Source organism: Solenopsis invicta, chromosome 4 (assembly GCF_016802725.1).
Source record: "Solenopsis invicta isolate M01_SB chromosome 4, UNIL_Sinv_3.0, whole genome shotgun sequence".
Classification (NCBI taxonomy): domain Eukaryota; kingdom Metazoa; phylum Arthropoda; class Insecta; order Hymenoptera; family Formicidae; genus Solenopsis; species Solenopsis invicta.
The window spans coordinates 23,184,202-23,207,562 of record NC_052667.1 but is presented as its reverse complement, the minus strand read 5'-3'; the positions used below and the strand labels follow the sequence as shown (position 1 = coordinate 23,207,562).

At 38.9% G+C, this 23,361-nt stretch overlaps 4 protein-coding genes across 6 annotated transcripts; all 4 read right to left on the bottom strand.

The window, feature by feature from the left end:
* Window positions 1–1,960, bottom strand: LOC105194910. Its single transcript, XM_011160046.3, has 5 exons — window positions 1,740–1,960; window positions 1,063–1,296; window positions 774–970; window positions 412–649; window positions 1–263 (listed from the first exon to the last, which is right to left on the bottom strand). Exons 1-5 carry the CDS (start codon window positions 1,881–1,883, stop codon window positions 171–173), a joined length of 906 nt encoding a protein of 301 aa, XP_011158348.2. The 5' UTR covers window positions 1,884–1,960; the 3' UTR covers window positions 1–170.
* An 831-nt stretch (window positions 1,961–2,791) lies between these two features.
* On the bottom strand, window positions 2,792–6,855 carry LOC105194931. Its single transcript, XM_011160066.3, has 4 exons — window positions 6,540–6,855; window positions 4,791–6,099; window positions 4,038–4,532; window positions 2,792–3,657 (listed from the first exon to the last, which is right to left on the bottom strand). Exons 1-4 carry the CDS (start codon window positions 6,615–6,617, stop codon window positions 3,050–3,052), a joined length of 2,490 nt encoding a protein of 829 aa, XP_011158368.2. The 5' UTR covers window positions 6,618–6,855; the 3' UTR covers window positions 2,792–3,049.
* A 1,659-nt stretch (window positions 6,856–8,514) lies between these two features.
* Window positions 8,515–15,224, bottom strand: LOC105194932. 3 transcript variants are annotated; one of them, XM_039448370.1, is made up of 4 exons: window positions 15,053–15,224; window positions 12,511–12,819; window positions 10,816–12,381; window positions 8,515–10,758 (listed from the first exon to the last, which is right to left on the bottom strand). In XM_039448370.1, exons 1-4 carry the CDS (start codon window positions 15,080–15,082, stop codon window positions 8,953–8,955), a joined length of 3,711 nt encoding a protein of 1,236 aa, XP_039304304.1. In that variant the 5' UTR covers window positions 15,083–15,224; the 3' UTR covers window positions 8,515–8,952. The 3 variants fall into 3 exon arrangements, with proteins under 3 accessions (XP_039304304.1, XP_039304302.1, XP_039304303.1); XM_039448368.1 differs by having other exon boundaries at window positions 10,816–12,819; XM_039448369.1 differs by having other exon boundaries at window positions 8,515–10,752; window positions 10,816–12,819.
* Window positions 15,225–17,084: 1,860 nt separating this feature from the next.
* Window positions 17,085–23,131, bottom strand: LOC105194911. The gene is made up of 3 exons (XM_011160047.3): window positions 22,688–23,131; window positions 18,892–20,506; window positions 17,085–18,816 (listed from the first exon to the last, which is right to left on the bottom strand). The coding sequence occupies exons 1-3, from the start codon at window positions 22,829–22,831 to the stop codon at window positions 18,224–18,226; spliced, it is 2,352 nt and encodes a 783-aa protein (XP_011158349.2). The 5' UTR covers window positions 22,832–23,131; the 3' UTR covers window positions 17,085–18,223.
* Window positions 23,132–23,361: the final 230 nt, after the last annotated feature.

The following is a 23,361-nucleotide window of genomic DNA, read 5'->3' as shown; positions in this document are numbered from 1 at the left end:
TAAATTGTATGTAACTTTTATTGATAGAATAACAATTACAAAATTATATTCGTAATACTATAAATGCCCTTTTATGTCACCATCACCATAAATGTATAGTCGATATAATTGTTAAGTGAAAAACACATATAATGTCATGTGACGATTGTTACATTAATGTAAGACGTTTTTTAGCCCCAATGATGATGAGCAGGTTTCTGGAAGCTCGCTTGCTGGACCGCAGCTGCTATTGCGTTTTCCTTTGCAGCTATTATATCCTTTTCCTATTTAGATTAGACAGAATTAATGCCAATAGCTTATAACAATAACATTTCTTCAAATAAAAGCTTTACGTATGACGGTGTTAACAGAATTTATGTCTTCTTTTATGTAATAATATAATAAAAGGAAATCATATTTTTTAAATGTTACCTTAGCTTCCTTCTCGCTCTGATTAATTTGTTTGTCAACATCCAGCTTTCGCAATTCCGCGGCGGTGTTAGCTGCGTTTCTTTGAATCGCTGCAGCTGCAGCAGTCTCCCTCGCTGCTGCTACTCTTTGTGCAGCTGCCACAGCATCCTTTAGGGTTGCTAATCTCTGTTGCAGTGCCACGAGCTGTCGAGCGCTAGCTTTAGCTTCGGTCTCGGCGTGCTGAGAAATTTCATGCGACCTGCACAAAGTGGAAATATTAGTACGCAGCGTGAAAGAGGCAGGCGGTGGATGCCACGTCGCGGTCTACGATGGAACGTTAGACATGATGACGGGAAATCAGTGTGGATTAATTATTCATATACCTCGCGGCAGCTTCCCTCGCCGCCGCTTCCTTTGCCAATGCAATTTTCTGCTGAATCAGCGCGGCTTGTTTCGCCTCCGCAACTTTATGCTGAGCCACGGCAACATTGTGGTTCGCCTCCTTTGCCTGCTGAATCGCTCTCAGAACTTCGGGCGGATAGGCGATGGTGGGCGTACCGGGTGCCGGATCCTTCAGCGCCTGTCACGTAAATTGATAGCAGATGTATTTCACGAATCTTGCGTATGATATATGTGCGCGCGTCAAAATGCGCGTGCCTAAAATGTGCGTACCTGAAGCGCGACATTGTGCGTGGCTTGAGTTTGGACCTGCGTGAGCGCTACGTCCGCAGTAACCGTTGGGTTCCAGGCAGAAGCAGCAAAGGCCGTAGGAGTCCACGGCGAAGGAGCGAAAGCTGGCACGAGCCCAAAGAAATCAGGCGATCCGAAAAACGCCACTCCGCGCTTATGCTTCTTTGACTCCGACTTCAGCTCCGCCGCGCATGCAAGAGCGGATAGAAGCACGATCTATAAATCAACGTTCGATTACTTTTATTACGTCGCCGCATCGATGAGAATACAAGCTAACTTTAGAAAAGGTATTGTTTTTGTGGGTTTTTTTAGATTCTATAAAGTTCTAATATTCCTTCTCCAATAATTACATTAAATACAAATTGATTTTAGAAATAGAAGTTTCTTGTTACAAGATAAAAAATATGTTATCACAAAATGTATTATAAAATCGAGGAAAGATCATCAACGGTCTTATGTTCAATAATCTTAGTGTTCAATAATATCTCTTATGTGATTTTATATACATTTTTCAGTTTTTCAAACTATATTTTCAAACGCGCGCCGTGTTTCTTTCTTGAAACCCAGCTCTTGTAAAATATATTACATTCGTAGAATATATAAATGTACTAGATATTGAACATAATAAAATATAGATTAAAATGTATGCCTCTAGTTACCGTTACGATGGTCTTCATCTTGCGAGAAGTATTGCTGATGATACTGAATCCTCTACCGGTGGACCTTTGGTTTATATACAACTTGTGATACGAGGAAGAATGCTCTAGCGTCTCCGGGATAATCATAGAATTAATTAAAAGCATTAAAGGTGTCCGTAAAAGTCCATGTATCGCAAACAGAATTATAGGTCTTTATTGTCTAATGACGATTTTCTGGAAGGCGTATGCTATACAATCACTGCACACGAAGCCACTTACGTCTTGGAAATCGATGGGCGAAGATCATATCTCGCCCTCAAACTCAGGAAGTAGTTAACCAGTTGCGACTACGTACCAAGTACTTCCGCTTCAACGTAGACGTCAAATAAATTTAGTTAATAGATATTGAGAGAACGTTTAATCTTCTTGCTGAGCAGATATTGTTTATTGAAACAATATACGTGTGTAATGTTTCATACTTAGGTAACTCTATAAAATCATGAAATATAAAATACAGAAAAGAAAAGAGAGAGAGAGAGAGAGAGAGAGAGAGATGTAAAGAAAATTATAAAAATTTATTTATCTTTTAATGAAATAAATTAAATAATATACTGATAGTCATTTTATAGATATTAATATCTATAGATTTATAATATTATATTTGTGAGACAGATATGAGTTAGCGTAGTTAAATGTAAAACATAATGATGGAATTATAATATAATTATAAAGTAGAATAATAAAATACAAATTAGTATCATTGGTGTAAGATAATTATTACGTGCAGTGGTAATGCTAAACTGATTGAAAAACAAAGCTGTTTGTCTAAATATGATTTATTTTAAAGATATATAAAAATTTATATTTTTAGGTTTTTATTAAATTTCTATATATTAAATTATATTTTTGGAATTGTTCGCTTAATATACAGAAATCTTTTTTTTTTAAATTATCACTATGTTTTTAAAACAAATTAGTAATATAATATTTATCAAAAACTTGAAATGTCTATGATATAATTTTTAACTAATAATATAATATTGTATAATATGAATAAGTATCGCAAGCACAGAACGGAAGACTTAACGCATAAAGAAAATAATAATATAAGTAGAATTTGTTTTGTTACTGTAAATCATATAATAGATACACTTAATAAAAATAAGAACGTACGAATGTAAATATACGTAACTTGATTTCTTCTACTAAAGCCGCAGAAAAGTCGAGATATTTTTTTTATATGAATACAAGATTTCACCGGGAAATTTGTGGTCTAAGAATATGCACACGCAACATTTCTTAATTTATATAATATGCAGTTCTTTCATCGCTTAGATTCCCGTCAGATCACGAAAAATTTCTGCATTTGTGAGTGAACGCATCCGGCCGCTCGATACACTTGGCTTATAAAAAGAAGCTTCGTCGCTTTGATCCGATAACTGTTTCACAATCGATCTAGGAACTGTTTTCTCAGGAATCGTTTTCTCAGATGAGAGGTTTTTATTCAATTTCACGGAGAAATACGGATCTTTGTCTTTGGAATTGTACTCACTAGGGGTCTTGGAATTTTTAAATTTATAATACTTAGCAGCACGAATGTCGTTGTCATTATCATCCTTCGGCGTTTTCTTAGCGGAGAATTTCTCAGTTTTTGAACGCTTAGAATATCTTCCGGTCCCGGGTTTGTATCCAAAAAACTCCTCGTAAATCACTTTTGGAGTCCTTTTAGCCCAAGAGACGTCCGAACTATGAGCCGTGCTGTCTTTGAAATCCGTCTTTGGTACCTTGCGATTTTTTCGGACAATGCGGGATTCCTGATTCTTTGGTTCTTTGGATTGTACATGCTTTACGCGAGATTGACTATTATTCTTTTGTTGCCGGTTAGGACTCGGACTAATATAACTGTCTATTTCTGGTACTTCTTTCACGTGTACGTATTCTGGAAGCAGAAACATTAATTTAATAATTATTTTCATTACAAATTATATTAATTTTATATTATTATATTAATTTATTTTAATGTGTAAAAATATTAATCAAAATTGAACTTACTTTTATAAATTACATAATATATAATAATGTAAAAAATCTCTGTACAGAGTTTTTTATATTATTTTAAATAATCTCCGCATGCTTTCCATCCATATCATATTATTTTTAATAAAGCTTTTATAGATAAGCCTACCTCTTGATTAAAATTGTTTACAAAAAATATATATACATATATACAACGTATTTATTTAAAAAAATGTTATGTAAACCGGTTATAAACGTAATTCTACCTAGATCGTGCATGTGCACATGATTTATCAATTTTACCTTCTTTTGGTAGCTCTTCCCTGTAAGATTCTTCAAATTCCTGTTCAAAGTCTTTTTGATAATACTTGGATCGTTTAGGTTCTACCTCGTAAGAACCCTCATTGGCTTCCTTGCGTTTCTCCTGCTTTCGACTTTCTTCTTCCTCCTCTTCATCCTCTTCGTACGAGTCACGCGATGGTTTTGAGGATTCAGTGTATTCAGCACGGTACCCCTCTGATGACGGGTCTTCTTCCTCTTCGTCGTCGTCGTCGTTGTCTGATGATGAATAATTCTTATAGCTGGAATACGGTTTATCCTCAAAGTCGTCGTCGTCGTCGTCATCATCAGATTGCGCTCTGTGCTTTCCAAATCTCTCATCGTACTCTTTGAAAGGGTAAGTCGTTGAAGGCTCGAAGTCGCTTTCCGTCGGAGACGCTTTGAAATACTTTCTCGGTCGACGCTCAACATCGTCATCTTCTGAACTATGATCGTGCTCCTTATCCGGATTTTTGTATCCTAGAAATAATATTCCTAGAATAAATATTCATTTCAAACCTATTTTTTTTTTATTATTTAATTAGAGGAATTTAATAGGAGCATTATTTTATTATTATAACGTCTGCAAGCACGTTGATATAAATGCAATATTTTCCAAAACATTTTTTTTTAAGATCTCGAGAAAATAAAAAATTATTAAAAGCTATAAATTAATATTCCAGTTAACTACATTTTTTTTCTTTATTAAGCACACACAAGTTACGAGATGATACAAACTTTTATCGTCTCTATCTTCGTCATCAGCATCATCATCATCAGGTTGAGGTGTATGCGGCTCCGGATTTTTCCTATTGATGAGTTCCACATCGTTTAGAATGCCCTGCGTTGAAACGGAAGGTGTTTGAACGGTGTTTTGTCGCGTTACAGGCTGTACATTGCCATTATGATCATTGCCAAAGTGCAATTGTGGCTGACTATAAAGGGATTCGTAATTGCCTTGAGCTTTAGCAGCATTATTCGCGAGAGGGTAAGCCTCTACGCTGGCGCCTTTGTACTGCGAAAATTGAGGGCTACCAGTCTGAATCGGCACGACTTGACCTTGGAAACTCGACAGAGGCGACGAAAACGGCGAAACGTTACTTGATTGAAGTGCCATGTTAAACTTCGGCCCAGACCCAAACTTAAATCCCATGTCCGACTCGATCGGATAGTTCGCGCTCAGCAGAAACGGCTGACTGTCGAATGCGGGCAAAGCTCCCGAAAAATCCAGATTGCTTTGAAGTTGAAGGATCGGAACCGAGATCTTCTTGCCGTTCACGTCTACGGTAGCTTCCTTCTGCCCAGGGCCCTGGATCGTCTTCTCCGACAATGGAGTGACGCCCGACGCCGTTGAAATGCTCGGCGTGTACATCTGCGCGTAGTCGGCAATTTTTGGCAGAGAATAACTCATTTTGAACACCGGCGCCTGTACGGTGGGCGAAGAAACGCCCTGGGAAACGAGCTTGCCGTACGAGGGAAACTCGAAGTTGGAAAAACCGGACAATTCGATCGGCTTGTTCTGTTGGAACGCATTGTAGCTGGGCGAGTAGAGTCCCTGCAATTTCTCGAGCGACTGCGACACGATCGATTTGGACGCATCTAGCGGTTTCTCGACGCTCCTCGCGGCTTTGTACGCATCAGGATTATTCAATATGCTAAAATACGGAGCCAGCAGATTGTTCCGATGAGACTCGAGCTGGCGTATTGGGGGAGAAACGTAGGAGAGCTGCCGCTTTGGCACGCTGCCATACGCGTGAGAACCAGGCCCGTGGTTTGCGCCGGCATAAGACGCTCTCTGATGAGCATCGGTTGCCTTAGCGTTTCCATAACGTGGCGATGATCTCAAGTTAATATCCTGAGGCGACGGGATTCTCGGCGTAGTTTGAGTACCTCTGAACTGCTCCTGATTATTACGGATATTGTGGCCGGGATCTACGACCACGCGTTTCGATTTGGCAGACGTTGCTGACGTGACGGAAGCGCCAGTCGAAGGTACGGCGCTCGTGGCGATACAGATCGTAGACGTAAAGAGAATGATGTTTACAATCTGGAACGTATTCAGCGCACACGCGTTTTAAATATCAAATTATGTTTCGACCATAATAAAAATGTTAATTAAGAATACAAATATTAGATTACATAATAATTTGTTTGATTAACCCGCGAATCTGATCAACTTAATTTAATAAATTAGTGTTACGTAAATTATGTGGGGTATATATAATAATGTAGAAAATGTGGCGTTAAAACTGTCTTCGAAACTTTTGTAATCATAAATTGAAATATTAGTAACATTATTAATACACGGTAATTCACAAATACGTAATAGATATTAATATTATCGCACAATGTAATGTATCGGAGGAAGGAAACGAATCACATTTGTGAGTAATTCACTGTTGTTACAATATTATGATACACATAACGGTCGATGTTGCAGTAAGCGTTGATTATTCGAACTAATTGGGAAACTGGAGAAACACGTACCAACATGATTCTCGTACAGTTCGGTACGAGCAGAAACCAAAGTTCGACGTTAACTGACTGCGACCGACATTCCCTCATCTTTTATATTCGGCGTTTACTGATGCGAGACAGCAGAATGGGCTGGACTTTCCTAAACTTTGTAAAAAGCGTATCGAGAAAAACCGAGTCAAATTACTTCGCTTCCCCTCTGATCAGTGAAGCTGTAATCACTAACTATAGATCCATCTTTTTATTAACTTACACTTCTCTCTTTTTTGTACACTAGTATTTACATTCTCATCATGCAAATTGTAATGCAACGTGAATATTGGAATACTTTATTATAAAATATAAATGTGAAATCTGGGAAAGTGATTAGATTCGATTTTTCATTTGATTAATTAGTAAAAATTGATTTAATTAGTAACATATAATATAAAACATTTAATATATGGTACTAGCTACGCAGATTTGAAATAGAAACGAAATAATGAATATAAAGTTACTGTATAATTATAGATATTTTCAATGTTTATTGAATATCTTGTAAAAGTAATAATAACTGTACCATTTACCAGAGGAATGATTATTTCCTTTATTAGCTGTTATTCTGCGAAAACTTGCGCAAGCATATCCAGCATAATAGTTTTGTGAATTAACGTAGATCCTAAACTAATTTCTGTCCAATTCTCAGGTTATTTTTCGAGAAAGTGGCTGTTGCACAATAAAAATGCTCCAATGGATTTATGTGTATAGGCTCCATTGAGTAAATCTTCAAGCTAATGATTGTTACATACCGTGAGGTGAACGTCTCTTCCTTCTGGGTTACGGTTGAATTATTAATCCAGCCAACTGGAAAGTATGCAGTTGTATATATTTTCGCCACATTGCAGATATATATTTAATCAAGTAACTAATCAATTTTGATATCATTTATTTATTCTTTTCAAGATACAATTATTCGTTTTTTAAGGCATCTGTTATTTTTAATTAATCCATTATTTTTAAATAAAATGATCATTCATATTTATTATTTTATGCACAAAATGATACATTATTAGCAATTTTTTATATTTCTTAATATAGGACTTACAAATTATTGTTTTACAACAATTGCTTTAAAACAATATTTATTGAAGTTAATAATCATTTAAAACTTTGATTTCATTTTTAATTTTAAGAAACATTCTGTTTGTGTTACTTAACACTTTTCATGTAGAGTTTAGTTAAAACACTAATTTAGTGTTTTAAGAATTTAAATCTCAATTGCTAATATCACAAATATATGATAGAAGTAAACTGTTTATTTTATAAAAATATCGAATTATTTAATATTTTTTAACCAATAATTATTTTATCAATACTCTCTATCTTCTTATCATGTTAGTAAATAAAAATATTACTGTAATATTGGAATATTGTAAGAGTTGGAGATTGTAATAAAACTTCTTTAGTTTTCAAAACGAATAGTTTTTCTTAGATCATGAAACATTTTTATTGGTTTACTTTTATAACAAAGATTAAAATCCTAATCCGATTCTGTCACGGAAAGCTTGAAAAGAACTGCTATGAATATTAATGTAACTATGAAAACACTTCGCCTTCAGAATGTTGATGTAAAAATTTTATACTCATCGCATTTTTATTAAAAACAACAATTTCTAGGGCAGCTTAATTTTTACATAAACATTAAAAATAAGTGCACACTCATTTTATCCGTAGCTTTACCTAATTTAAGAAAAATTTTTATTATTGTTCATACAATTATTTAAATTGTTAATTAAAAACATTTTAAGTAATATAATGAAATAATGAAAGATATGTATTTAAATTAACTATATTTCTTTAATTAAATAAACACTGATTACTTACCTCTTATAAAATTATCTACTTTTTCTTGATGTAGAAAAAGTCCGGCTAGTTTTTATTAATTTTATTTATCGCGTTCTTGGTCACAGATAAGTGAAAGAGAAAAGAGAAAATCGACGAAAAGAGAAAATGGATAGGATGCAGGCGTGGCAAACGCCGTACAAATTATAAGATGTATATATTTTTGGTCTAACTTAATATGTACATACAATACTTATCAGCGTCTTACAACAAATGATGATCGATAAATTTCCCTCGAACCGAACATTCCGTGCGAGCGCTTACGATACTAACGACTAATTTTATAATTTTTGTAAAAAAAAAACTTACTCGCTATAATTAAACCTTTACTAGTGCGAACAGCGCAGCGATTCGATGCCGGCGTGATACTGCATTCGTTAATGCGCAAAGCGGACGGAAAGTCGTACCGCGAACGGGGTAAACGTACTTAATACCTAATTAATTCTAGTCTTTCTTTTTTACGAGCAAATTTACAATTTCACCCGCAGATCCAGCGAACGCATATTGCGTGAACGATGTCTTGCTTGCACTTTTGATTATAAATTTACGCTGTGCCGTTCCCCGAATAGACATTCCCTTTGGCAACCGAAGCAGACTGCGTTGCGATGTCGGACCTGTCCACGTAATCCCTCAAGGCGTCATTGTAAAACTGCTGCTGCGGTCGACGCCTGTCCCTATCGAAGAAGTGCCTCGCCTGATCATTGTCGCGATAATAGTTCTGCGCCCCTCTGTTAGGCAACTGTTTGTTCTTCATTAACAAACCGAGAAGATTGTGCATCCTGGGATGATTGATGTCGTACTCCTTGTTATTCTTAATCTCCCTTAAGATATTGCTGAGGACTTCCGGCGCCGATGTGGTGAACGACGGATGTGACTCATGAAATGACCGGTGCTTAGACTCGAAGTCGTAGTCGTTTTCAAAATCTACATCTCGAGGCTGCTTACGGTGCGTACCATCCAGATATATTTCTATGTTGCTGGAGGACGTTTTTAATGTACCGGGCTTGTGCGATGAAATGACTGGCACTCTCACTAGTTTCCTCGGACCGTTCTTGTATCTCGATCCTGGTCGTTTCTTTATCAGCTTATCATGGAAAGGAGCTTTTGGATGGAATCGACCCGGCGACCTGGGTGGCGTGAGAAATTCTATGTGGCCATCGTCATGGAACATATAGTTGGAACTCCCGGCGAAATTCGAATCTCCTTGTTTGGGTTTGCGACCTCCAGGTTTAATGGCGCCGTGATACATATGTATCGGTCCCGCGATTCCGCGAGTCTTGATCAAGTGTTCCAAGGTCGCTAGTAGCGGCTCCAATTTCTTTTTACCCGAAGATCTTGGCGCGTCAGTAGTGTGAATGTTGTCCTCGCTCTGATGCCCTTCGAGAATATCTCTATACTTCGATTCTGTTAAAGAATTCCTCAATTTTTGCAGCTCTATCCTCAGTTTGGTCAAGTCGTTTGCTTCTAGATTATTTGGAATGTGGCCCGGTCTTCTATCGTTGTTCCACTTCTGCGAGTTGTACATGGTCTTCAAGGATTCCTTGAACATCTCCTCGGCGTACTTCTGCAAGTCCGACGCGAGCTTCGGCTTCATCATCAACTCGTTTTGCGCTGTGAACGGTTTAAAGAAATTTCCACCGGGCATAGCGGGCACCAGATTCAAGCCTGACTGAAGAGGCTCGTTGGTCCGCAACTTACTGTTAAGAACGTTCTGGTTCTTGATAATGTCAATGTTAGGAACGAAATTGATGGGATTGAACATCGGTTGTTCCTGATTCTGCGATGGTTTAAGATCCACTTGCTTAATCTTGCCCCCTGACTGTGTCAGGGAGTTCACGTAATTCTGTAAGTTAACCGCTGTTTGCGGAGTAGCTGAAGCGATTGTGCTGAAAATTGGGATAGGTGTTGTCACGACGGTAGCTGGATACATCGTCTGATAAGTATTCGTGAGAGGATTCAATTTAATGTTTGGATTTACGATCTCCACGTTTTTCGCACCAACGTTCGGAAGATGTGCGTTCCCCGATGTTGCTCCAAGCGTATTTAAATTATTCGAGTGACTAGTCGAGCTGTCAGCGGTTTGAAACACAATGGGAGATTGTTTACCGCCTTTCGCCAGTTGTTGATTTGGAATCACCTGTGCGTTCTGCCCGTGAACGTAATAAGTGTTAACATTGGCCGCCTGCTTCTGTTCATTTTGACCGACGGCCAGACTCGCCGTGGCGAGAAAGTTTCCGCCGGAAGTGGAATACACGTTCTTCTTGCCATGCGTTTCCGCGGACGGGTTGGCCCTGCCCTCCGTTACCGAATGGCTGGACAGCAACGTGGGCCCTGTGGGTAGGCTCTGTACCTGAAAGTTACCGATGTGATTTACTGTATTCGGACCATGCAAGCTAGGAATATTCACCTGAATTTGAGTCGCCTGCAGCGGAGTCTGAATAAAGCTCGGATACGACTGAATGGTCGGTTGCGGCACCACGGCGAAGGTCGTTCGTGGCGTCACGTTATTCTGCACACCGTGAACACTGAGGCCCTGCAAGCCGGGAGTGAAAGCGAATATAGGTGTCATAGTACTCGGAACGTAAGTCGCTCTCAACGTATCCGCAAACTTGTTTTGACCGTTCGGATGAGAGAGCAGAACCGTTTGCATGGGATTGTGAAAAGTGTTCTGGCCGACAATGACATCGGGCACTGGCGTGGAAACCAAATTCTTCGATATCGCTAAATTCTGAGCGAGGAGAGACTGAGGTGTGCTCAAGAGAGGCGTTGCCGTGCTGAACGCACCGAGCGGCGCGACGGTAGCGAGATTTTGCAGCATCGCGTTGGACATGTCGAAACCCTGGCTACCGCCTAACGCAGTCGCGTGGTCAAAGTTCCCCACGGGTACAAAATTAACAACGTATTTCGGCTTCTCCAATTGATCCAGCTCGATCCCGTTGGAATGGGAGATCTCGAGATTCGGAGAGATCTGATTCCACGTGTTGGTATTTGTTGGTTTATGTTTAACAGTTTTCGTTTTTGTGCTGCTGCTTCTGCTGGAGTCGTATCTAATATCTTCGATACTCTCGTCATGATGGTTCACGTTGGGATCGTTGAGCCATGGATTCGCCTTAACCTTGGGCCGCTGAGTCTTCAGTCTTGAGGAGCTGTACGCGTACTTACCCTCCTCTGCGCTCTCGTTCAATGTGCCTCGATGTTCTTTGGGAAGTTTCCTGATGGTATCGGGACGTTTCCGATTCTTCTGCAGTCTCGATCTCGACTGATCCACGTAATCGATGTAATCCGAGTCTTCGTCCGAAAACTCTCTGGAGTCTTCCGTGCGATGATAGCTACGCTGCCGGCTATTAGTGTTGTAAGCATCGTAGTGACTCGATATCTCTGAGCTAGAGGATTTTAGATTTTTCAAAGTTTTGTCATCGTTATCTGACTCGCTGTTTCGCTGTTGACTGCTGAACTTCACGTCTACTTTGTGGTTGCTCGGCTCGGCGACCACGACCGGCTTCATGAATCTATGGCGTGTCCTCGGTGATTCTCCCGTATCGCTATGAGTTCCGCTATGCGCGAGTTCGTTGGCCTCGTAATTCGTCCTTGATGAGGACGGGATCGCCGCTGCATTCTGCTTGGCCGCGCTTAGCTCATTGTAGTTCGCGGTGTTCTGCTGCTGATAATTACCAGCGACTTTCTCCTGCCCATAAACAGTTTTCTTCGTATCCTGGGCGCCATTGTGCGAATAAAACTGAGCATAGATATCCTGGTCGTTGTTCTGTTGCGACTGCCAACCGTAATTATGAGTGTGACCCTCGAGCCTTTTCCCTCTCTCGCTTTTCGGACGCCTCGAAGAAGATTTCCTGGACTCGCTGTCGGTCTGGGTGCTCACCGTACTGCGCACGTTCTCATAAAAGTCCTGGTAATTGGCCACCGCCGGAGTGTCGTTGTTCACCTTCAGCAGTTCGAACTCATTCAGCTTCCCGTCCTGCAAATCGAAAGATCTACGATTCGTCAGTGATCTAGGCAGACTCAAGAAGATTCTCGCTTCCGAGGAATATGCTAAGTCCTCTTCTAACTTTTTCGCTCGCGCGTCAGAGCTGTCTTGAGCACTTACGGCATCCGTCACGTTGCTCTCTTCAGAGTTTTGTTGTTCGTGATTCCTGGTCTGTGACGAGTAATACGAGACGGACGGCGAGGCGGACTGTATCATGGGCACGAAGCCGTTGGAATTTTCATAGTGTACCGTTGACGATGGTATGCTCGAAAACTGTTTTTGTAGCTCCTTTGAGTCTTTATTTGACTCTTTTGCGGCATGCACGACAGTCTCCGAGGCAGTCGCGAATTGATCGTAGATCTCTTCACCCTTTAAGTCAGCGTCCTCTGTGCACCTTGTTTGCGGCCAGCTGAGGCATAACAATATCACCTACAAAAGTTAAGAAACGCATTAAATTGCAGCTAAAAACCAAGATTACTATTAATTTAATTGAACAATCACACAAATGATGAATACTATCGTACATAAGTTTCATGCGCAAGTCTGCAAATATTCCATCTCTTCCATTCACTCTAGTAAGCAATTTAGGAATTAAATTATTTATATTTAAATAAACGTAGGTTATAAAATTTGTGAATAAAAGATTAAAATGTGTAAAAACCTTGTATTATATTAATTAAAAAACTAAAAAAAATACAAATTTCAATAGTGCATGCGTTCTAATTAATTAACTAAGATTAGTAATAAATTTATTTAATTGTGTTACTTGATATACGAAATTAAATATAAAATTGAAATTGTATAAATATAAAAATTAATCAAGAAAATAAATTGTGAGAATGAAATTTTAAAGGATATTTTTTGAAACTGCTATTAATTAATTTATTCAATATGAAGATTTTATCGTGAGATGTACATATGCGATAAAATTATAATATAATCATTATTAAACTTGCGATAAACATCGAAGAAATCGAGTTATTATAAAATTATGCGATCTGAAAGATAAATTTCATGTAGTTTTGATCATAAGTCTCACTCAAGAAGAAAGTCGCATATATGCATTGCAAAGTTTGGATAGCTACTACATGAAGTAAGCGGTGTTAATTGCTGTTTCGTCAAGGAGATGACCTAGAAAAGAAAAGCAGACCTGGAAAAGTAAAATGCGAGCGTGTGCAATGGAAATAAGAACTGGATGTGCACGGAAGCAGATCTTCGTGGACTTTCTCACTGATTCGTGGTCATTTGAGTTATTATTTGACAATGACGGACTTCCATAGTATCGCCGCTAATATGATACGACTTTGAATGGCAATAAAGAATTTTCAAGGCTTGGAGTGCGATTGTTATTCATATAAATGACTTTTCTTTTATAAAATACAGAAATCCAGGCAACCAACACATAGCTTATCCGTTTAGAGAGTGTCGGTGAAAAGTAATTGCGGAGAAAACAGAGCCAATTTAAACTATTCTTTATGCCTATCGTTAAACAAGTCGGTCGAAGTTGTCGATCAAAAAATAACATCATTAATATGCATATTTTTATCTAAAAATAATTTTATCAATCACAAACTTTAAAAGTATTTAAAAATGATGTATACACTAATGATTTTTTCATATTTTATAGCGTACGTATAATTTTTAATTCTAATTCTTTATTATTAAACAATATATGTATTAATTCTAATTCTAATTCTAATTCTAATTCTTTATTATTAAACAATATACGTATTAAATAAATTATTAATATGTACATATTAAACAAATTATTAATATGTACATATTAAACAATATACACATTAAAATAAAAACACGCGAAAAAGAAAAGTGCAATCTCTCTATCATAATATCATTTCTAATTTAATTCAGATTTTAGATACATAGCAATTTTTGTATAAATTAGAATGTAATTTTAAAACATGTATTTGTTTTGTACATTTATAATGAGGCATATCTTAAAAATTTTTTTTATAGTAGAAAGGTATAATAAAAGAAAGAAAAATTTAACGTATGTATTATAATATAATATATAATGTAATGCAATAAAATAAAAAATATTTGAATTATTATATTAATGTAAAATAAAAGTAAATAAAATATGTTCTTTATATATTATTTGTATAAAGCAATTATCTTTTGTTTATGAAATATAATTTTGCTCTTATATATTTATTTTTTAATACAAGCATAAAAATGTAGTATATAAACTATATATCATATTTCCTGTAACAATTTGTTACTATTAATTTATTTTCTATAAATTTTGTAATATATCTTTATTGCCAAATTTATAAAAAATATAAGTAATAATAAAAAATTCAGAAAAATTAATTGATTAAATCACTTGAAGTAATTAATAAAAAACAAATATAATTTTAATGTACTATTCCATCTCATTGATATATGACAAAAAGAGAGAGAGAGAGAGAGAAATGTGTATATTCTTTTAGAAAAAATTCCACATCACATGTGCAGAGAAAATCTGTCACTCAAATAGGAAATGTCATAATCCGACATTGTAATATTCCGCATTGCGTATCGATTTACGTCAAATTGTTAACCAAATTCTTTTCTTTATTCACACGAAAGATTGACCAATTTTGTCGCTCACCGCACACATAAACTTCACACTTTCACAAAGTACTCCGATCCAAGTACTTACATAGTAAAAAATCATTTTCGTTGAAATCATCTTTTTTTTTAAGGTCCCTCTAGAGATCGAGCATTAAACAAAAAGGATCCATACGCCGCACTATACTACGCGTACACATTGATCACGATCATTCGTTCTCGTATCCTCGCCTCTCGTAATCTCAAGGAACACGCGTGGTGGGCCTCCACACGAGAACTGAGCCACATAGTAGATACGCGATATTCTTTATACAGTCCGGCGGCCAAGTGAAAAATATCGTTCTAAATATTATCCTATACGCTACACAGCCGCAAGAGGATACTTTCATTCGCGACACGCGAGTGCGCTTGGGGAAATATTGTCCGACGTATCATGGGACTCGGCCGCTCGTCATTACTACGGAATTCGAGCAGCGGGATCGGCAATTATTACGGAAACGGCGAACAGTCGTACCCGCAACGTGCGTTTCGTAGAAAATGCTCTCAATTGGAATCGAAATCTCTTTATTTCAAGTCTGCCCGAGGGATGCCGATCGAACTGGTGCGTAGTGAACTGGAAAGGAGGGGCATCCCGCAATTTTTCCAAGTGCATCTATGCGCGAGGTGTCTCCGTTTGCAACCGGCGCGGCGGGACGATCCGAGACGATCTCTCCCTAGAGCGGCATTGTCTTGTCTCGCATTGGAAATCGCGTCGATTCGAACGCAATACCACTTCCGTCGCTTCGCAGCCTCCGGTTCTCCTGGTCTCCGATCGATCGCAGGATCGAGCCCGGGTATCTCGCTTCGTCCCCGCCAATACTTTTGCCGCCGTAATTTTACGCGCTCTAGAACACACGCATTATGCCCGATGCACCTACTCCTCCCGATGCGCGCCATGGAAACGAAGGTGTATGTCCGTGTGTAATGAACACGTGCCGATCTCCTCCCTGCGTGCTCGCGTAGTCGCTCGCGGTCGTGCCCGAGTGTTCAGCAGTTTAGTGCCTCGCGCCTAATTGCCGTGCCGCAATTGCTGCAATGTAGATGCAACGCAGATATAGTCCGGTGCCCGTCCGTTGTGAAAACGTGAAATTAACAATGGCTCGAGCGCGGGCGTGGCTCAGAATCTTTTTTTCTTTTTTTTTTACGCGTCTGCCAAACAATTAGCGTTAATTGCGGTTAATTGCGGTTCAACGGCATCGCTCGACATCGATGTCTATCTTCAAACGCGTCCGCGCGCCGATAATATCTTTTTATTAAAAAAATTCGGGATTATTATACTTCTTTCGGGCACTATTTCTCATTGGCATTCGCGAATAAACGCGTTTACGCGTTCTCCGTATCGAGTAATTCGTAATAGCGCTCGATGCGCGTTCGATGCGAATGGATCGATAATTTCTGTTAAGGCGAAAACTTTTACTTTATTGATACGTCCGACGCACATAGTACATGTGGTATGATTATCGGGAAAAGTTAATAAGTACACTTCAGTCTGATATACGTATAGCAGCTTTTTCCAGTAATTACATGATACGTGCGTTATTCATGTAATATAATACGTAGGATATCCTGGAATTACCTTTTAACCGCAGCTTTTACGAACAATTCGGAAATGATACTTCCTAGCAAAAGTGTTTAAGGAAATTTATCCTGCTTTTCTAATTTTTCATATTGCATATTTTTATGTTATAATCGGAATCGCTAAATTTAAACTTTATTAAAGTAGAATTTATTTGTAAGAGATTAATTGAAAAATAAATGTTGTTAATCCTTCTTTGTAATTACTTTATCTTAATAGTTGGAAATCTTTAATGAACGAGGTATTAATTCTTAGAAATGTTTTATATCTTTTATATTCTGTGGATTATTTAAAATCTATATAATGCAATCTATTAAAATCATGTTCTAAAAGTCATGTTTCAAAATTTTGAGCAAGGAAGATAAATAATAAAGCTTTATAAAACCAAGAATAAATCAAAGTAGAAAACTATGTCTTAGCGGTTATTTTATTAAAATTTACATATAATTCTGTTGTATACATATAACCACTACTATATAGCTTCCTACTTTTAAATATAAGTTTTGCATGCATTTATATTTATTTATATGAATATATATATTATCGTACATTTGAAAGAAAAAAAAATTACTTATAAATAAAGTATACCACAAAATTTTATAATTAATCGATTTTAGGGAGCAGATTAAATCAAAATGCGATCGCGTTAAAAGGTTTCGATGAAGAGTACAAAATGAAAAGATTTATATATCTTTGAAAAACAACTAATTTCTGATGGAAATTTAATCAAGGCACAAATACATATCTATAATACATATCTAATACATATCTAATTTGTATAAAAAAATATGTTTCTTATTTGCTTATTTCATTATTTTCATTAATGTAGTATACAAGTCGTATCTTAAGTTGCACATAAGGACTTAAGCACTACGATTTATAAGGTACCTTTCTGAAGTGTGGAAATTTGGTTGTTTTTTTTTCATAAGTACGTTCACAAAGCCACTGATGTGCTTTGCTTACTACTGTTTTTCAGAGAACGACAAAAGAATTTATTAATATCAGCAAAACTTTCGCGTGTTCTCAGCAAAACAGTAGCGCAGGTATGTTTGTATGTATTACAATACATTGCACAATCCCACATTATAAATACTATCGTATCACTAACGCCCGATTATCATTATCTCACTGACGTTTCCTTAAATCGGTTCATGGCACGAAGCGTTTCATTCTCTGAAGTCGTAATGTGCCAAATAATGTACATTGCAATTATTTAAGACTTAAAATTAAAGAATAATACAAGAAAAAAAATATCTTTCCATATAGAAACTTTCTTAATCCGGATTTGATATCGTCGGTAGTTAATGCCACATCGATCGATCGTTTCGGCTTAACTTTCGTGTTCTACTGCACTCTCTACTAAGTACAATTTTTATATTTTTTACATTAACGCTATATTTTTTTAACGCAAATGGAAACGTACTGATTTATCAATTGATTATGAATTTTCAATTGATATCGAGATTATTAATTCCAGCTTTTTTAATATTATTCTTCTCAATATTATATCTTGAAATAGATATCTTGCGCGATCTAAATTTGTGTTATAATACATATAAATATAGTATATTTTAAAAAGCTGAATTTATAAAACACGAAAGTCAAGGGAATCTCCGCGACTCTCTATCGTTTACGCGCGATTTCGTACTAAAGTCTATGATTCGCAAGTCTCGGATCCTCTATGATCTGCACGCTCTTCACCTTCGGCCGGGTCGCCGTGCGCTCGCCGTATTTTCCACCTGACAGATCCTTTTCGATGTCTAGATTGCTCGCCTCGTAACTCGATTTGCCGATGTAGGATTCCGTAGGATTGCTGATCAAGTCACGAGCGCCACCGCTTGGTGCCAATCGCGCCAGTTCACGTAGATGGCTCGTGGAGAACGAATGTTGATCCTTCGGGAACTGATCGTCGCCGAAATCATACGTGGACGGTCGTGCCAATTCCTCTATACTTCTGGCGTATTGAACGAGATATTGCTGCAGCAGGGCTTTCAAATTCACATTTGGTGAGGCCTTAGGTTGTATGGGCGGCACACCATCTACTCTTAGAATGATCACAGGTATCAGGGAGTTTCCGGCTTGCACAAAGGTCGGCTGCACGTTGAGGATGGACGCGGGATTCTTGATGTATTGCGAGATAGACGGATTGTAGTTCAGCAAGTCCGAGTATTGCAAATTTGAGTAACCGTCCAGATTCTTGCTTCCTGCCGGGTTGATCTTCTTAGCCGAGTTGCCACCAACTGAAAAAAAAACAATTGTTAAGTAATCTCGCGATTATGGTATGTATCTCGATAAAGTGTAAGATGTTAGCTCACCCGATGAACTGAAGAGTCTAGTGGGTCTTACATTCTTCTCCATGTTGTTAATGTATTCCGGATTTGCACTGTTTACCATGTATTTTGAGATCGGTGATCTGAACGTCTCGTATCGATTCTTCGAGACCTTTCCGGTCGGCTTGAGAGAGTTTCTCAGCGGCGACAGGGTTGTCGAAGAAACTAGCGAGTACGTAGGTGAGACTCCGCTGCCGGCTTTGACCTGTTGCGAGACTGTCTGCTTCTGGCCGATGTAGTTCTGATAACCCAGCCGAAACGCTTGCTGCTGTTGCTGCAAACGAGACAGGGAGTTGGCCGAGATGAAAGGGGTACGTGAAGCACTGGGTTCCGGCGCCAACGGGAACTGCACCGGGCCCTGCGACATCACGCTGTTCTCCGTCGAAGCGGATTCATAGATCTGCGACGTGTCCTGGGTCTTGGCTGCTTGTAATGCAGCTAACGACGGATAGTCGGAGTAAGTTTCGTACGTCATCGGCGGTACATCGGACACTCTGCCGTCTGGATACTTCCAGAATATCTTGTTCTCGTATTTGACGCCGTTCTCCACTGTGTATCGTGGTAGATTGGGAAACGGTCCGGCGTTCTCCGCGTAACCTGACGCGTCGTTGGATGCGGGAGTCGAGGATTCCACCATGTGCGAGCCCGGTCGCGTGTAACCGTGATGCTTTAACTGCTCCAGAAAAGCGGCGGCCTCGAGGGGACTGGACGGCGAGGCTTTCGCTGCGTTTTGCTTTGGACTGGAGTAACTCTGCACGTTTATCGTGTGCTGAGAGCCCTGCCCCAGATATCTTTGGGAGTACGGCGGTGGGCTCGAGGTGACGTAGGTGTATCGACTTGAACTGGAGGCGGTGTAACTCTGCGGACTCGGAGTAACGTAGTCCGCCGCCGTTGCTGCGTCTGCGGGGCCAAACGTCAGAGATTGCGACGTCGTGGACGCGTACGCGTCGTCCTGATAATTTGCGTTCGCGTACCCGTCGACGGAGGGTCTCGCGATCGGCGAGAATCCTTGATAAGGCTCGGAATCAGAAGTCTTCGTCAACTTCGTTCGCTGCCCAAATACCGGCGGTGACTTCGTCGTGGGATTGTAGTATTGATATCGCGAATTCATCGAGTCGCGGACCTCCTGCCGGCCGAAATCCGCTAATGAGCCGGAAATCGGTTTCTGATTGCTAGGCGGTACTTTTTCAATGATGGTCCTTGGAAGAAACGGGCTGATGGATTCCTCTATACTCACGGTGGTTCCGGTCTTTCCCGCGGGAAAGTAATAATTATACTTTCGCGGGGCGTGCAGGGAGTTTCGGTCGAAGCCGTAGCCAAGGCCGTCGTTCACGGTGCGCTTCGACTTCTCGTCGGTCGTATTATCTTCAATTGTACCGTTATCGAAGTCCAAAAGTATTATCGGAGGTAGGATTGGTAGAATATCCTCCATATTTTCCCGTTGTTCTATCCCCTCTTTCCCGCCTCTCTCGGTATCTGAAGCATCGACAGCATCATCGGCAACGAAAGGCTCGACGTTATCCGAGTCGTTCACCTTGATCTCCCTGCTTCCGGTGGTCTCTGCATCGCAGAGTCCATGCATCAATAGGAATGCGGCGATCTGAAAGTCAGGGGCACGTGTAAGAAATCGCGCCTGATGCGATGTAACAATGTATTGGTCATCGATCTCCGCTAATGGTGGTCTCACTTTCACCTCCCTTCCCTGTTTTGGCGAGCATGTACGACTGCTCCGAAGAAATGTCGGATGAATTATTCCGGATTGTGTGTGAAAATTCTCTCCGTAACAAAATATATTTCCAAAAGGATATATTAATCGGACATGACGTTTGTGTTTCTATAAAGATGTTTTCAGGACGATAATCCAGTTATGCATGTAACTACGAAAATAACGAGCGCATAATTGCGATCTAGGAGAAAAGTAGAGATGAAGGTATGGTAAGATATTTCTGTAAGGTCAGAGTCAAGTGTGTCGGTCAGCGTTGTTAAAACGGGTTTTATTCGTTGCGCACTTGCGATTTTCACCGCTTTCTTTAAACGTCAGCATCTCAATCTATATAGATATAACGATGGCTGAAAATATCACTTTCCATTTAAGGAGAAATAAAAGTTCCAACAGTCGTAAATTGTACAAATAAAAATTTATCAATGACTTTAAAAACTGGTTAGATATTCAAAATTATTTCATTATTTATTTTAAAATACTAATTAAAATTAGATTAAAGATACGCGAAAGTAATTTGCTATAAAAAAAATTTGTGAAATTAAATAGAGAAATTTAAAAAATTCACAGGAATTATAAACGTAAAAATTGTCTAAATATGAAATTTAAATATTGCAAATAAGATATAAATAATTTATAACGTCTAACGTTCTTGTGTAATTATTCAAACATTTTAGAAACGTATATAAATCATGTCCGTTTTAAAACAGCGATATATTTTTAAATCTAATCAATCAGATTTTTTAAATCATTTTCCAGAAGCAGGCACGGCGACTGCTCTCAAATCACAATTCCGGCATTAATGACCCAATAAATATTCAGCATGCGACACGTGATGAAAATAAATGCGCGTGCAATGCACCGAAGAGGCCGCGATCACACGGCCGTTCGTCAGCTCGTCAATCAACGCGACATTGGCGGCGACAGAGATGTAAAAATGCGAGCGGCATGTCGCAATTGAAGAGACATCGAATTTCACGCGCCGAATTTCGCCGGGACGTCCGCGTTACGTCGCGTTCGTCGCGAAACCGCAGTGTTACCTAACGCCGAAACGTGCTTTCGGGACATCTCCACGCGAATCGGGGAGATGAGATGCGTGGCTCATCCTGAACTTTCACTGGCTTACTCAAGAGCATCTGCCATGGCTACTTTATCATCGCCTCTTCACGTATGGGCCCGCAATCGGAGAAAAATACGCGGCACTTTCACCGCAATTACATCCAGTCGAGTCCAGGAAGCGCGCGCGTTCATTCGGTCGGGAGAAAAAGAATTTTTTGGGATTGTTGCGAAGAAAAATTGGCACGCGATCGACGCGTTTCCGTTAAAATATTTCCCACGGATTTTCAGAATTAAAACTTCAGTCGGAAGGATTATAAAATTTAGGTTGAACAGCTGCAACCGTGAGATTCTACCACGTGCAAGCAATTTCTGTCAATATGTTATTCGCGCTGAAGTCAACACGCGGCTGTCAGCCTCGTAATTACGTATAACTATGTCAATAACGTTTATAGTACAATTACTGCAGGTTCATTATTATAATAAGGGAATAAGACTTTAGGATCGTTAATTATGTTATTAACATACAAGTGAAAATTGTTAGTTTTTCCAACTACTTTTATCCCAATGTTTTTATTATCCAGAAATATAAAGATCAAAGAAAAATTGCAAATATAGAAAGAGAATAAAATGAGAAGAAATTGTATAATTCTACTAATACACTTTTTGCACATCAAAATGTCGATAAAATGAAGAAAATTGAGAAAATATAGTACATCTCTTCAGAAAATGTAACATTATAAAACAAGATTGACGGAAAGTTAGAGATAAATTTCAATTTATTTTAATGACTTTGTAAATTACAAAGATTACAGACAAACCGTTGCACGTGAACAATTTTCCTATTAAATATAATTTCGAACAATTTGTAATACCATTAAAATACAGTACATTAAGATCTAATGTATATTAAACATGTTAGCACTTAATGAGACGGAAGAGGGAGTTGAGGAGAGAGAAGATTCTACAGGGCGTTAAATGCACGAGGCAACTTTAAGTACTCACGTAGATCCTAGCGAAACTCATGACGGCCGACCTTAAACCTGCTAGCTTGGCGGACTTGTCGTGTGTGTTTGGTACTGATGAAGCTGAGGCCAGCACATCCCACCTTATATGCCCTCGCTCCTGGTGTGAGAAGGACACCATCATTATAGTTTCACCACAGCGAGACGAACGCTATTCGCGTTCGATCCGGGAAGACACCTGCCAGTAGCGTAGCGACGTCTGACGAAGCAATCGCCTCCAACTCTCTTTCATTCTTTTTGCATTACGCAAATAAGTGCGCACGTATCGCGCCGTAACTCGGACTAACCGGAAAGTTTCTAGAGAATGAAAGATATGTGGAGAATAAGGCGTTACGGATCGTTCGCTGTAGTTGGTCAAGAATCCGGAATTTGTAATTCCGCATGAGATAAATCTTAGCAATCTCTTGAAAAAATTTATTTATTACGAGTCACTCGTAAAGGAATGTATTATAATGAGCCCAGAGGCGTGATGTGCAAAATGCGTCGCTTCCCACTTTCGTTTAATAAACATATCGCGGAATCAGCATATCAGGGAAAGATTCCAGTAAATTACACATTCACGGGAAAAGAAAGCGTCCCGTGCATAGCGTCCATGACGGCATTAATAACAAACTTAGCAGCCAGAATTTCAAGCGATTAATTTCGCGCGCCTAC

Excerpts from the sequence above, each read along its gene's own strand:
- LOC105194931 (XM_011160066.3), bottom strand. The coding sequence starts at position 6,617 with ATGAGGGAATGTCGGTCGCAGTCAGTTAACGTCGAACTTTGGTTTCTG. Across the intron at positions 4,533-4,790 it reads CGAAGATAGAGACGATAAAA|GATACAAAAATCCGGATAAG; the intron begins GTTTGTATCATC and ends TATTATTTCTAG. Across the intron at positions 3,658-4,037 it reads GGAAGAGCTACCAAAAGAAG|AATACGTACACGTGAAAGAA; the intron begins GTAAAATTGATA and ends TTCTGCTTCCAG.
- LOC105194910 (XM_011160046.3), bottom strand. The coding sequence starts at position 1,883 with ATGCTTTTAATTAATTCTATGATTATCCCGGAGACGCTAGAGCATTCT. Across the intron at positions 971-1,062 it reads CGCACAATGTCGCGCTTCAG|GCGCTGAAGGATCCGGCACC; the intron begins GTACGCACATTT and ends TTTACGTGACAG. Across the intron at positions 264-411 it reads AGAGCGAGAAGGAAGCTAAG|GAAAAGGATATAATAGCTGC; the intron begins GTAACATTTAAA and ends TAATCTAAATAG.
- LOC105194911 (XM_011160047.3), bottom strand. The coding sequence starts at position 22,831 with ATGATGGTGTCCTTCTCACACCAGGAGCGAGGGCATATAAGGTGGGAT. Across the intron at positions 20,507-22,687 it reads TGAGTTTCGCTAGGATCTAC|ATCGCCGCATTCCTATTGAT; the intron begins GTGAGTACTTAA and ends CCTGACTTTCAG. Across the intron at positions 18,817-18,891 it reads TAGACTCTTCAGTTCATCGG|TTGGTGGCAACTCGGCTAAG; the intron begins GTGAGCTAACAT and ends TTTTTTTTTCAG.
- LOC105194932 (XM_039448368.1), bottom strand. The coding sequence starts at position 15,082 with ATGATTTCAACGAAAATGATTTTTTACTAT. Across the intron at positions 12,820-15,052 it reads CGAAAATGATTTTTTACTAT|GTGATATTGTTATGCCTCAG; the intron begins GTAAGTACTTGG and ends TAACTTTTGTAG. Across the intron at positions 10,759-10,815 it reads TGCAGGCGACTCAAATTCAG|GTACAGAGCCTACCCACAGG; the intron begins GTGAATATTCCT and ends GGTAACTTTCAG.